The 15,585-nt window shown below is 37.6% G+C and overlaps 1 protein-coding gene across 1 annotated transcript in view; it reads left to right on the top strand.

Annotated features, from left to right (window-relative positions):
* The window catches only part of PCDH15 (protocadherin related 15), a 403,619-nt gene that overhangs the window by 288,364 nt on the left and 99,670 nt on the right, over positions 1-15,585 (top strand). Inside the window, exon 22 of the mRNA XM_070946499.1 lies at positions 15,178-15,318. Coding sequence (XP_070802600.1) covers positions 15,178-15,318 — 141 coding nt within the window. The remainder of the gene's footprint in view (positions 1-15,177; positions 15,319-15,585) is intronic.

Genomic DNA, 15,585 nt, shown 5'->3' with positions numbered 1-15,585 from the left:
AGTTAAATGAAGGATCTAAGATTTCCTAATTTCTCCAATAGACAAACATTTCAATTTAATGACACCCCCCTCCCCAGTGTACAAAGTTACCATAATTTCATGATCACTGTAAATCTTTCTAAATATCTGGTGTAAGTTTCAGAAGTCAGAGGCAAGCAAATTCATAGATGGTGTCAAAGCCCTACTGTGAATTTATTACATTTCTGGTTGTTTGGGGTATATTTTTAAGCTGGTAGTGTGAAACAGCCAGGATTCTCCAAGGTTTTCTGGAACAATGCGCACATTTGGAATTTTGAAAACATGTTTATTTATTTATTTATTTATTTATTTATTTATTTATTTATTTATTTTATTTTATTTTATTAAACTTGTATGCCGCCCTCTCTCCCAAAGGACTCAGGGCGGCTCACAAGGATAAAAAACACACAAAATTCAATATTCAAATAAAAATATAAAAAACCAATAAAATCACCTTTAAATAAACCTCTTCAGTCCAATCCAGCCAGGCCAAATAGCCATGTTTTGAGGTCACGGCAGAAAAAGCGAAGGTCAGGGGCCATCCGGAGCTCCAGGGGGAGCTGATTCCACAGAGTAGGCACGCCCACAGAGGAGGCCCGCTCCCTGGGAGTCGCCAGCCGACAATGTCTGGCCGACGGGACCCCAAGGAGGCCCTCCCTGTGTGAGCACACTGGCACTTTCACAAAATGCCTGCCAAGCTAGGTGTAATATTAACTACTGATGTTATTGTGGTCATTAACCAGCACAGCAACATTAATTGGAGAGCAAGCTTGATATAGTGCTGGCCTGGAAACCAGGAGACTGTGAGTTCTAGTCCTGTTTTAGGGATGAAAGCCAGCTGAGTGACTTTGGGCCATGCTCACCACACAGGGTTGTTGTTGTGGGGGAAATAGAAGGAGGAAGGAGTATTAGGCATGTTTGCCACCTTGAGTTACATATAAAGTAAGTAGTAAAGGTGGGATTAAAATGGATTAGAAACAGCATTGATACGTAGTCATAATGTAGAAGGATACCAAAGAATTTTCCTTCTTAGTTTACTATATTTATATTAAATACAGGAAGCCAACAATTGTTAATTTTCCAATTTGGAAAACTTCGAGGTTGTCCTCGATTTACAGCTGTTCGTTTAATGACCATTCAAAGTTACAACAGCACTGAAAAAAAAGTGATTTATGACCAGTTTTCACACTTATGACCATTGCAGCATTGCAGCAGCACAGTCACTTATGACCATGATTGTGTGATCAAATATCATGCCCTTGGCAATTGACTCATATTTATGACAGTTGTAGTGTCCTGGGGTCACGTGATACCCTTTTGTGACTTACTGACAAGCAAAGTCAGTTTGTCTAATTGAACTACTATTGTGCTTCACTTAACAATTATGGTAAGAAAGGTCATAAATTTGAGGCAAACTCACTTAACAAGTGTTTCATTTAGCAACAGAAATGTTGGGCTCAATTGTGATCGTAAGTTGAGGACTACCTCTGTACACATATAGAATGGAATGGAATGGAATGGAATGGAATGGAATGGAATGGAATAGAATAGCACAGAACAGAACAGAACAGAACAGAACAGAATTTTTTATTGGCCAAGTGTGATTGGACACACAAGGTATTTGTCTTGGTGCATACCCTCTCAGAGTACATAAAAGAAAAGATACATTCATCAAAAATCATAAGGTACAACACTTAATGATAGTCATAGGGAAACAGTCAATATAAATCTTAAGGATACCAGCAACAAGGTTACGGTCATACAGTCATAAGTGGGAGGAGATGGGTGATAGGAACAATGAGAAGATTAATAGCAATGCAGACTTAGTGAATAGTTTGACAGTGTTGAGGGAATTATTTGTTTAGTAGAGTGATGGCGTTCGGGAACAAACTGTTCTTGTGTCTAGTTGTTCTGGTGTGCAGTGCTCTATAGCGTCATTTTGAGGATAGGAGTTGAAACAGTTTATGTCCAGGATGTGAGGGATCTGTAAATATTTTCCCAGCCCTCTTTTTGACTCGTGCAGTATACAGGTCCTCAATGGAAGGCAGGTTGGTAGCAATTGTTTTTTCTGCAGTTCACAACTTTGATTGCATGGACAGTATCAGACCTCTAATATCTCTGGAAAGGTTCATTTAATTAGAAGGTTATGCTAATTTAACTTCATAGGGAAACCCAACACTAACAATTGGGGGAAACTGGTGATACGGAAAAGAATTTTGACTTTGGACCATCTGATAGATGATGAAGATGAATTTTTAACATCAGCTATGTTGAAAGATAAATGTCATTATGAGATGTAATCCAATGACAATATTTACACCCACAATATTTGTTAACTATATTGTTTGGACCAACAGCGTATCTGAGAGACTAGAACAATTTGTTAAATCCTTTAAAGCCCCCACCCAACCCCTCCCTAATATTAGCTTTTTTATGTGTTATCAGAAAATCAATTTGATATGTGGATGTTAAGAAATGACTGGAATAAAGAATCAGAATGTTTTATATTTCCTAGACAATGACTTAACTTCTATACCAAGAATGTCAACGAATCTTAAATATTCTAACAAGTGGGCAACATAAATTCATGGAAGCAGAAAAAAATATGGGTATCAAGGAAAGCGTTAGTTTTAAACGACGGATATTATGGTATTATCATTTGTCAAGATAGATTTCACAAGTTGAAACAACAGATAACATGCTTTCTCTCTCTCTCTCTAAAATATAGTTTTTGGTAGGACTGGCTTTAAACTATTTCCTGAACTGTAACCTATAAAATTATTCCACACAGTGGAATAATAAATCACACTTTGTGACTTATCTCAACTCCTTAGCTAGTTTTGGCAGAAGGCTCACAGATATGACTTGGCTAGATTCTTATCAAGAATCTTTACTACAAAAAGAAGAAAACCCACACAAAAAGTTAACTGTCCACTTCCAATGAGTTCAAGTAGTTCAGATGACGTTTATATCTTTAGATTGCCAGCACTATGCTTAGTAGCCTTGAAGCCAGAGAAACACTAGATTCTACCTCAACCGTAACAATGGAAATATGTGTGTTGTTTTTCTGTAGACTGCAAAAGTGCAATAGCCACAAGCTGTGCTTATGTAGCAGAAAAAGCCACAAAACCTATAATAAAAAAAAACCTGATTCCATCACACACACCCTCCTTTTGCCATTAAATTCTAGTTTTTGGCAGAAATTTTTGGACACCTTTAACATTCCATTGATTATCAAATCATATGTCTTGATGTGTGTTTTTTTAGATGAGATCTAGTGATTGAGAGGCACCATAATTGTGCTACCTTCAAGTAATGTCTTCTTTTTTAAATTTTTTTATTTTCAAAAACACAAACAAAACAAAACATAAAAACATTATCATTCCATACAATTATAGACAGTGTATCAGTCGGTGGCATTTTTGTGCTTCTCTTCTCTTCAATTTATCACTAAACATGCTAGCTTATTTCCAAAAGTTTCAACATCCATTTATATCATAATTATTTCCAATTCTTATTCTCTATCCATTGGTAAAATAAGTCCCGTATCAAATAATATTGTCTATCTTCCTGCTCTCTTATTTCAAATGTCAGTTTACTCATTTCAGAACATTCCATCATTTTCTTAATAATTTCTTCATCATTGGGTAACTAAAGTTACCTTTACTTTACTTGTTACCTCCCGGCTGGACTATTGTAAATGCTCTCTACATGGGGCTCCCCTTGAAGAGCACTTGGAGGCTCCAACTGGTCCAGAATGCGGCCGCGCGGGTGATTATGGGTGCAACTCGTGACACCCCTCCTGCGCGAGCTGCACTGGCTCCCAGTGGTCTTCCGGGTGCGATTCAAGGTGTTGGTTACCACCTTTAAAGCGCTCCATGGCATAGGACCCGGGTACCTTCGAGACCATCTTCTGCCACCAACAGCCTCCCACCGGCCAATCTGCTCCCACAGAGAGGGTCTCCTCAGGGTGCCATCGGCCAAGTTATGTTGGCTGGCGACACCCAGGGGGAGGGCCTTCTCTGTGGGAGCCCCAGCCCTGTGGAATGAACTGCCCCTGGAAATACGTAAGATCTCCGACCTCCGGGTGTTTCGCTGCGCACTGAAGACCCTGTTGTTCCGCCAGGCCGGTCTATCAACATAATAATTTTAAATTGGGGTATTTTAAATTTTTGGGGTTTTAAATTGAGCCAAATCTATTTAATCATTTTAATTTTTAACTGATGTTTTGTCTTGTGTTTTTAAATAGGCTGTACACCGCCCTGAGTCCTTCGGGAGAAGGGCGGTATAGAAATAAAATTATTATTATTATTATTAAAGTCTTCTTGATCCAATCAGTTTGAACATAAACAGAGTGCCCCATTCTGTTTTCTTCTCCTGCCTCATCTCAGCTTCCTCCACATTAGATTTCATTTTACCCTGATTGATATTGCTAAATGTCTATGGTGATTCTCAGTCATCCAGATCATGGTTGTCTCAAAGGTACTTTTTTTCAAGAGGCAACTGGACTTTCTGGATTTTATTTGAAGTCGTTTCGTTTCTCATCCAAGAAGCTTCTTCAGCTCTTCTTCAGCTCAGAAAGTCCAGTTGCCTTTTGAAAAAAAGCACCTTTGGGACATATTGTTTATTGAAGCAGTACAATGTTACTGAAGGATACCATTTAACTCTACCTAATACTATCAAAAAGTTTAAACTTCAGAATAGTAATTTAATAGCACTCTATTAGCAGGTAGTGAAATTGAGCCATTAGGACAATCAACAAGAGCATGCATAATGTTCTTGCTTTATTTAAAATTAAATAAGCCTGGGGCTAAGAATGCTATTTTACTTACGCATCCTTATTTCCACCCTAGTCACAATAGTATTTCTCCTTTTGGCTTTTTAATATTTATGCATCCTGTTTCCACCATAATTGCAGTAGTATTTTTCCTTTTGGCTTTTTAATATTTAGTGATTAGTGCAATTTCAGGGACTGGCAGCAAGTAAAAAAAGTGATGGTTAGCATAATCCTTGAATTATAGAACCTTTAACTCTTCACTTCCTTCCTTGCTCTCCACTCGAAACAATTGTTTAAAAACAGCTTTTTCAGAAATTTTATCTGCCCTCTGTATTTTAACTCTAGCTTTTTGGTCTCTGTTAAATGGTGTATTTCTTATTATGCCTGTATTCCTTTTTTTTCTTCTTTACTTTCTACTTAAATAAGAATTCCTTACAATCATTACGTAGCTTGGAACCCACTGAGGAAGGATTTGGAGCATTTAGAACAGTCTGGATTCTGAATTATAACTTTCAGTTCTTCTTGGGAATTTCAGGCAGTGTAGGTAGTAATAAGGTGATATTAGGTAGGTAAAACTTTTGGAACTCCATGGTAGCAGGGCAGGATTGAGGAATTAATGTAATAAATTGTCCCTGTTTAGCTCTCTACTTCCCAGTAGTAAAATTACCTCAATCTGTGAGGTTCATTGCTTTAAAAAGATTTGTGAACCCTCCACCCCCAAGATGACAAATAAAAATTTCCAGAGTTTGTGTGTGTGTGTGTGTGCGCACACACACATATATATCACAGCTTTGTTCATGTCACGGGTGCAACAGCTATTCCATCCCAAGCTCCACTAAAGTCTCAGTTGAGCAAAATTTGAAACCCAAGTGGGCAGGTTCCCCTCTTGTTCCACCCACATCTTGGTTATGCTACCAGATTTTCCCCCTCATTCACAATCAAATCATGGATGAAAGAAGATTTATGTTAGACCAATCTGACATTTACAACCAACAGCTAAAAGTCAGAGCTGCCAAATGGGGTCTACGACAACTCACCATGGCCAACTCGCCACCACCAACTGCCACAGCCAGCTCGTCACGGGACAACTCGCCACCGCCAACTGCCACGGCCAGCTCATCACGGGACAACTTGCCACCGCCAACTGCCACACCCAGCTCACCACGGGACAATTCGCCATGGCCAACTTGCCACAGGACAACTCACTGCAGGACAAAAGATGCATATAGAAGAAATAGTGGAATAGAACCATTACAGAAAGGATACCAAAGGAAGAACAAAATGAAATGTGAATAACAAAAATTAAAACAATTGTTTCATTATTTTAAATAATTAAATTGAATTGTCTCTTAGCAAGTTGTCCCATGGTGAGTTGGCCTTAACGATTTGGCTGTGGTGAGTTGGCCGGAGTGAGTTGACCGTGGCGAGTTGGCTGCAGCAAATTGTCCCATCCCAAACTCAAGGTACCTGAGGGTTCCTTGTCCCTCTTTGTCACAATCTCAATATCCCTGTTCTACCTTCTCATCATCCCAAACCTCTCCCACATCTTGTTCCCCCACCCCAGGCTAAGGTATTCATGCCTTCATCCTCCTCATCCATATATCACACTTATCCCACACTGTTCTGCCCCAGCTCCGGATTCCAGAGGATATTGACACACACCAACGGTCCTTATCAAATTTATTAAGTAGCAAGAATAAACCAAAGTCCGGCAAAGGTTGGCAACCAGCCCAGAAAACAAGATACGATAAGACTTTTCCAAAAATGCTCTGATGATAATTACAAGTTGTTTCCAGCAAGAAACTTACTAACCGTGTGTGACTTAAATAGGCTAAGGGAGTGGCCAATTATCCTCAAGCCTTACTCTCGAGTAGACTTCCTCCTCCTGAGTAGCCACTCCTGCCTTTTGGCAGCCTTGCGTGCTCGAGCATTGAGGAGAGGCTCCTCCACTTCGCTCTGTCCACTTGAAGGAGCCTCTGGAGATTCTGAAGGCCCTGGCTGAGTCTCTGCCTCTGGTACCACATCCTCTTCAGCCTCCTCGCTGTCCGATGCAAGCGCCGGCTGTGCAGACTGATGACGCGACCCCACACCAGCCTCCTCCTCATCGGGATCAGCCATGATCTGCGCAGGCCACTGGCGGGCCACAACACACACAACATGTCAACAGTCACCCCCTCTCTGACCACTCCTGCCTTCAGCAATAAATAGCTCAGAAACAAACCTTTGAATTGGAGATGGAAATGAATGGCGAATACATCAAAAGGCTGCAGCACAGAATATAATCAGTTGCCTCGAAGTAATAGTTTCGTACTTCCTGAACTTCTTTCAAATAGGCTCATTTTTAGCCCATCACAGTAGTCTAATGCTGGATAAAAGGCCTGGATAAATGTTGCCAAATTAGCTCCGTCAGGTGGGCTTGCAGTTGATAAACCAAGCTAGGCTAATACAAAAAGCACACCATGCTTTTTATGTTACTAAAGAAACATGCTTTTTGCTGGATTAAAAATCGTACCAGTAATGAGTCTGTTCCTATATGGAAATTGCACCCCTGCTAGTGCAGAATGAATGCCTCTTCATCTTCTCTGAATCTGAATTTCAGTTTATTGGCCTTCCGTTTATTATCACAGCCAGACACTAATTTTGTATTTCTAAGGCTACACTTGAATGTTATGAAAATATTGATGGTCCTTTATCATCAGGTCTAGGTGGCATTAAAAGGGGATTTGATATGTAAGTAATGTGTTTCATTGGATAAAATTAGACCCCTTTTGGATGTACAGCATAAATTAGAAACATTTGAGAGAAGTTCTGCACAGTATGATCTCGAGCTTCTAAACAGAGGTTGACAGTAACCTTATTTCTTCTGTTTCCACCAGTGCAAACTGATTTAGAAGGATACCATAATTTAGGGTTTCTCAACCTTGGAAACTTTATGATATATGGACTTCAACTCCCCAATCAGCATTACCAAGCTTCGAAAGTTGAGAAACTCTGCCACAATCAATGAAGAAAGAAGATAAGAGAACTGCATTTTTCCTGACATATTTTTCAGGTTATTTTTATCCCATTTTTACTATTTTTATAAACAACTCAAGGGAGTGAATGTTTCTGACATTTTTTCCTCCTCTTATTTTCCCAACAATCCTGTGAGATGAGTTGGGCTGAGAAAGTGTGACTGGCCCAAAGTCACACAGCCAGCTTTCATGGCTAAGGCAGAACTAGAACTCCCAGTTTCCTAGTTTTTAGCGTGGTTCCTTCACCACTAGATCAAACGGGCTCTCTGATTTCTTGATGTCGTTCCCCAAGTCAACCAATGTTTTTCTTACTGTGAAAAACCACACATGCCATGCCATGCTATGCCATACCACTGTTAACTGTCAATTGTCAATCAACTAGTGAACTCAAAATAAAGAAACATTCTTGGGAGCTTTGAGTTCCCAAAATAAAATTGAAAGCCTCCAGTGATGAAGCTTCCACAACTTCTGAAGGCAACTTCTGTTCCATTGGTTGATTGCTCTCACTGTCAGAATTTTTTTCCTTATTTCCAAGTTGAAATTGTCCTTGATCAGTTTCTACCCCTTATTCCTTGTCTGGCCTTCAGGTGCTCTGGGAAATAGCTTGACCCCTTCCTCTCTGTGGCAGTCCCTCAAATATTGGAACATTGCTATCCCCTGGTCCTTCTCTTCAGTAGATTAGCCATGCCTAGTACTTGGGACTCTTGGGAAAGTGTTGAGCAGGAGGGGGAGTCAAGCGACCTATACAAAAGGTATATTGGTAGAAATCACATATTCTCAAAAACTCACGTATGGAAAGGAAAATGATTGCTGCTTGCTTTCCCAACATGGATCAGAGGAGTACAGAATCCTCCACCAATTATCAGCCATGGTAACCACCAGCCAGCCAGAGCACCTAGTCATCATGGATGCCTCAGCAGCAGAACGGTAGAAATCAATTTCTTAAGCTTGTTTAACTTGAGGCTGGTTTCAACATGGGAGATAAGTAGCATAAGGCTGCTTATCTGGAATCATTCTAATTCTGACAAAGTGAGAGGTTGAAGTTTTTTCTTCCCCCAAGCATCAAGAGTTGAATTTAAAAATATCAACAGGGAAGGAAAAGTGGAGGGAACAATCATGATTGAGTGTTACCCCTGTTGCATGTGTGTTGAGATGCCTGTTGCAGAATACAAAAGTGACAGAACTTGTGTTATGCCATTGTAACATTCTTATAATGTTCTTAAAATTGTCAGATTTTACAGATGTTGTTTGCTTTTACAGTGGTGAAATATGGAAAATGTATCCAGGTTCTTTACATGAACATACTTTTGTATTTGTGGAGCTCTAGAGATAAAGGACATTGCTCATATATTATTTAAATGCCAACTGTATTTGAAAGAGAGAGGTTAGTATCTTGGACCACATATTAGATAAATGTTCTATTGGGATCCACACATTAAAATAAAATCTGGGAACTCAATTATTACACATAACACAGCTCTATTATCTGAAGAAAACAATACAATTAAAAACTGCATGTGGCTCTGGTTAGGGTAAGTTGTAAGAAAGACCCAGAAATAAGATTCGTATTTCATTGTATTTCTACTTTTACGCTACTTTGTTACACATTACTTTGTTAATACACATGGTCTTAGAATGGCTCATATTTTGTATTCTGATATGACCTAATGCTTAATGAAAGAAGTATTATTTTTTAATATTATAGTTGGCCGCACAATCAGACATTTAAACCAGATTTGGCATTTTTTGTCAACCTATTGGCTCCTTCCCAAGGACTTGGAATAGGCACATAATGTTGTTAAATAACATTAAAAGTATGATCACAGGATGTAAGCTTTTTCAGGTAAAAAGTGCCTATTGCGATCAGTACTATCTTTGCATTCCTTCACCATAGTCATTCTATTTCTGTTTGCAGATCTTTTATATTTTGTGATTTTCACCAGTTCTTTCTCTTCTGTTGTCTCCAGGAAATGCTTTGTCCACTTTCTAACTTTCTTGCTTTTCTTATCAACAGTTATGAAGATTGGTGTGTGGTGTGGCAGATGCCTATCTTTTTAATTCTAAAGACTCAGAGCAAGTTAGCGTCTTCATCTATTACTTTATCTGATATGTGATCCCATAAGCTCTTGTTTGCAATGTTTAAAGTCTGTGTAATCTTCTTGCAGCAGTAACCAGGTTGTCCAACTTCTTTGCAGAGATGGCATTTGATGTCTGTTGCTATATTCTCAATTCTGACTTTATATGCATTTGATCTTAAAGTTTGGTCTTGTGCATCCAGAATTAGTCCCTCTGTCTCTTCTTTCAATTTTCCAGCTCTTAGTCATTACCAGGTTTTGTTAACTGATTTGCCTGCTAATTTTTTTATGTATTGGACTTTGCCTTGCCATGTCTTTTTTCTTTTCTTCATTTGATTGATGACATTTCTCTGCCACCCATCTCACTGTCAAGTGATTTTCAGTGGCCTGCTGTACCATAACAGCAAGAATACAAAACATTAAAACAATAACACATAAACTATTGAAATGAACAGAGATTAAATACATTAGAAAATAGAATGGGGTGGGATATTCTTCCTACAACACTAACTACTTCCAGCATGAGACGCTCTGATCAGCGTTGTTATTCAACTATCTGGTGTATTTTCAACATTCCACACCCACCAATGCTCCTTGGAAAATATTGTCTGTCAGTGTTGCTGTATCGATGAAGGGCATGATTCATTGTTAATATTTTTCTGGTCTTTCTATCCAGTGCTTTTAGTTCTGCTTGAGTCCAGTTCACTATTCTAACTGTGTAGCTAATGGTTGGAATTGTCCAGGTGTCGACTGCCTTGATGGTATTTCCATCCATTGAGTTTCAACTTTCAGATCTTCAGTCTCATGATGTATTCTAAGCTTCTTCTTAACTTCAGTATGCTTGATGTTAGCAGCTTGAAAAATGCCCAGGTACTTATAATTATCTTCTTCATTCAGTCTCTTGATATTATCTCCATACAATATGGAAATAGGATATTTCAATTCCTCCAGTTTTCTCTACTTTTCCTCTGTTGCATGACAAAGATTATCAAACTTCATTGCAATATCTTGGCTGTATTTAAGGACAGAGTTGAGCAGTGATTCTTTTTCAGATGGTGTTTTTCCATATATCTTCAGATCATCCATGTAAAGGAAGTGGGGAATGTTTTTGATGTTTGATAACCTGACCTGTTCAGTATTGTTGACAGAGGAATCAGTACAATGACAAATACTAAAGGTGAGAGTGAGTCTTCTTTGAGGATTCCTCTCTTGATATTAACCTTTCCCAGTCTATCTCCATTAACCACTAACTCTTTCTTCCATTGAGCCATTGATCTTTGCACAAGGCTTCTGACGTTTCTATGACATCTAGGCATTTGATTATCCAAATGTATGACAAAGTCAAATGTCATCTTATAATCAATCCGAGATACTTTCAAATTGGTCTTCCTTCACTTGCAGTTTTCCAAAATCATCAATTAGGGGCTGATTTTTATTCCTCAGATGTTTGGGCAGTTTCCTTTCTGATAGAAAAACCTTGTTTTCAACTAAATGCTTCTGAATTGCATCAGATACCATACCAATCTTCAGTTTCATATCCTTGCAGTATGTTATTAAACTGCTTGGCAATGAGTGGGTCTCGATGAGCCAAATTTTTCAAACTAAAACATGCAATTCATTTTCAGCGTGATGAGTTCCTAGAAAAAGACAGATTACAAATCTAACAAATAACGCTTTAGAAAATATCATTTTCTGCATCAGATCCCATTCACATCGACATGGAAACATTGCAATAAATTAATAACATCAGTAAAATACTGTTACTTAAAAGTGCCAAAGGTCCCATTGTTTTATTATACTTATTTTTCATTGCAATTATTTTGGAATGAGTATGTAATCTGATGAGCCAATTTTTGCATATCCTAAGTGTTTCTTTGCCATAGGGATATCAGTCCACTTACTGAATTTATGTGCTAAATTGGTTGGTGTTTACAACAAAAACGATGATTTTTTTTAAAAAAAAATCACTAAAGGCAACATAAAGGAATAATGATGACAGTAAAAGCCAGTTTATTAGCAAAATTGCAGTGTTGCATTCTTTTATAAATTACATATTGAATATAATTTTATACATATCTTCTGCCCAGGAAATACAGTTGGTGATCAGATTAATAGATTAACAGAATTGTAAGGGACCTTGCAGGTCATCTAGTCCAACCCCCTACCCAGCAGGAGACCCTACACCATTTCTGACAAATGGCAGTCTAGTCTCTTCTTGAAAGTTTACAGTGATGAAGCTCCCACAAGTTCCAAAGGCAAGCTGTTCCATTGGTTGATTGTTCTCACTGTCAGAAAATTTCTCCTTATTTCTAGGTTGAATTTTTCCTTGATCAGTTTCCATCCTTTATTCCTTGTGTGGTCTTTGGGTGCTTTGGAAAATAACTTGACTCCCTCCTCTCTGTGAAAGCCCCTCAAATATTGGAACACTGCTACATACAAAGACTGCTATCATCAGTCCTTCTAAATGAGAAGGATTCCCTGATACCCGTAGCTGAAACAGATTTTTCTGGTTCCATTTCACATAAGTTTATGCAACAAGAAATGAGGAAAGAATTGATCTGCCTTTTCTCTCTAAGTGAACCCAAGGTTGTATGCTGGGTACTTGATAAGACTACAGAAACATTCTAACCATGTCATATAATTATCACTGTACTGAAACCAAAGAATGTATTAAGATTTATAACTTAATAAAAATGAAAAAATCTGCAAATCCCTCCCAAAATTAAAAATGTCACGGAAGAGTATTTATTACAAATGTCAGAATTTGCCAGATTCTAAATAACAAAAATATTGCCAGAAATTGCAGGTATTCTGTATACTCTCATACTTTTGTATTCTGTGGGTATGTGCTGTGTGTATAAAGGTTGTATGTTTCTGCAGAATTTAGATAAAATGACAAAATGAAATAAATCAAGCAAATGTGTTCCACTTTATAAAAAAAAAATATAACCAGTATTATGCAGCTGATATAGCATAAAACAGGAATAGTGCTCATATATAATAAAAAAAAAATATTGGACTAGTGTACCAATAGTTTCCATTTCATTTTAAAGACAGACATCTATATAATTCATTGCAATATATCTTCTCTGTCATGCTGTTTAATGTTTACCTGTTAGGACATGTGCACTGACTTCAACTCCCAGAATTCCCCAGCCAGAGTTGAAGTCAACACATCTTAACATCACCAAGGTTGAGAAATGCTGATCTAGGAATTTAGAGCCATATTAATCAATAATAGCCAAAAACAACAGTCTGGTAGCAGCTTTTCAGATTAGCAAAATTTTATTAAAAGGCACAAGCTTTGGTCAGTTACAGATGTACCTACAGAGTGGTTAAAGTGATTTAAATTGGGTTGAGGTGGGCATGGAGTCAAGGAAAGAGAAGTACCATGAAACCTGATATTTTAGTTCTGATATAAAAGATACCCAGTGAAGGCTCCTGGGGTCTCTCCTTGTAGGAGAAGACCTTGTAGAAATTCTCCTTTAGGAATTTCTTTCATCAGATTATATAGTTCCTTCCAACTCTGGTATTCTCTTCTATGTATACCATAATCCACTTTATTCGTAATGACAACTCCTTTCTCAGGTTGATTATAATGTTGACATTGATGTCGTGGTTGGCATCTCATTCACCTTCAATGAATTTATCACATATGGTGATCTTTTTCATTGATAATCATTGCTTGAGGTCGTTGGCCTAAGCTTTCAGTATAGAAATCCAGTTCAGTTTTACATGCATGTGAAGGCAATCAACTATGTGGTATTTTTTTAATGCACTTGGGATTTGGTGTGATCCATAGTTATTCCTCTCAGGAATCATGAGGACATAATGTACACCATTCCAGGAACAGCATCACTCTCTATTGATAATGATTGTCTCATCATTGCTGCTGTTCCAGTAAGCAACCAAGAACCTAATTCTTTTCATGGATCCTTTGTGGTGTCTCTCCTGAGGAAGTGGCGCCAGTTGATTGTTGTATACTATGAGTATAGCAGATAGATGAACTATGAACATGGTTTTATTGAATTGCTATTAACGATTTAGCTATTTATTTGATTTTCAATTGTTCTACTAGAGTGAAAGGTGTAAGCAACTTGGAGTCATTTTTTGGCTATACTGGTCCATAAGCCTTGGGTGGGGGGAATAAAAGGTTGTTTAAATTGTGCTCAATTTCCATATTGCATCGATTTTTTATCTTCTAGCTATAAACTTGTAACCCTTCTATGCCCCCACTCATTTTTAATACTCTCCTTCCTCTCTTATTACGTACTATCATGTATTGTTATTTTATTTGTTTATTTATTGTTATTGTTATTATTTATTGTTGTTGTTATGATTTTCAAACCAGCAACCAGGAACTTTGCAGAGTATAGAAGTCACTCCTGGAGCTTTGCTTTCTCTTTTATTTATTTCTTTATTTTTCTATGTATTTCTTTTGGAGAGGTTGCACTAATGGTATCGGGCTGGGTTATTTGAGGGACCAACTTGTCCCAGTTTGGTCTACCCATCCTATTGGGTTTGGCCGAAGAGGTAGGTCCAAAATCTTGGACATGTCATTTGGTGGGTTCCAGGAAGAGACACTATTCTGTCATGGGACTCGTCCTTTGGAATATCATCCCCTCAAGAATTTGCTTGGTCCCAATCCGACTAAAAGATATGGTTCCATCTCTAAGCTTGGGGATCTTGATGTCTGGTAGAGTCGTTATGTTGATTGTTGTAAGTGGTTCCTTATACCTCAGCTCCTGGTTGTGTTGTATTGTTTTTCATGTAGATTTTAATATGGTTCATTCTTTTACAGTTTTGCAGTTGTTGTAAATCAACCCAAATTATCTATTTCACAGGGGTACCCATATAAATTGAAATTATATCTAGGTGTATTTATAGTCATACATAACGTACATATATAGCATTTATATATAATTTCTAATTAATGAAAAAAAAATAGCTTGTGTTCATACCTGCAGAATCTGGTCTTAAGAAAAGGTTTTGGTTAGAATTTGTGTGTGTGTATATTATGAAAAGTATTTCTTTGTAATAAAAAAGTATATTATGCATCTTTACAATATTGTTACCTTGAGGTAAGATGGGCAGCCACTAAATTTTACAAATACATAAATCAATTTTAAATGTTTTTACAGAAGTGGATGCCTAGTATATTTAAAGCACAATAATAATACCTTTTGTTTTAAAAACAATGACCCAGAATGTAATGTGAGATTATATTTGAGTTTTTTCATTCTTACTGCCTAAGATATGCTATCTACAATTTAAAATATAAATTTTTTTATAGAGTACACCAGCAAGTCACGTACGATATAAAGTAGATGTTGTCCGGTTCCCATATAGTGCAAGTATCTTTGATGTTGAAGAAGAATCTGGACGCGTAGTAACCAGAGTGAATCTTAATGAAGAACCTAGTACATTGTTTAAGGTAACTGTAGGCCTATACATTTCAATATGTTTAAGATAGCGTTCCTGAAGTCATTCTGATATGTTTGGAATTACAACTTCTTTATTTCATAGCAGCACGAGCAATCTACCTACCGGATTGGTGAATGCCATTTTAATATGTTGCATCATAATACCACTACAATGATTCTACACAGAGTTTATTCTATACAATAATATTCATATACAATAATATTCATATCCATTCTTTAATACATGTTGATATACAAACCAAGTGCAGGAACTTTAC

Source organism: Pituophis catenifer, unplaced genomic scaffold (genome assembly GCF_029215685.1).
Source record: "Pituophis catenifer annectens isolate HBS135680 unplaced genomic scaffold, rPitCat1.0.hap2 SCAF_6, whole genome shotgun sequence".
NCBI classification, from domain to species: domain Eukaryota; kingdom Metazoa; phylum Chordata; class Lepidosauria; order Squamata; family Colubridae; genus Pituophis; species Pituophis catenifer.
Note: the sequence above shows the minus strand (reverse complement) of the source record. Positions and strands in the feature narration are given on the sequence as shown.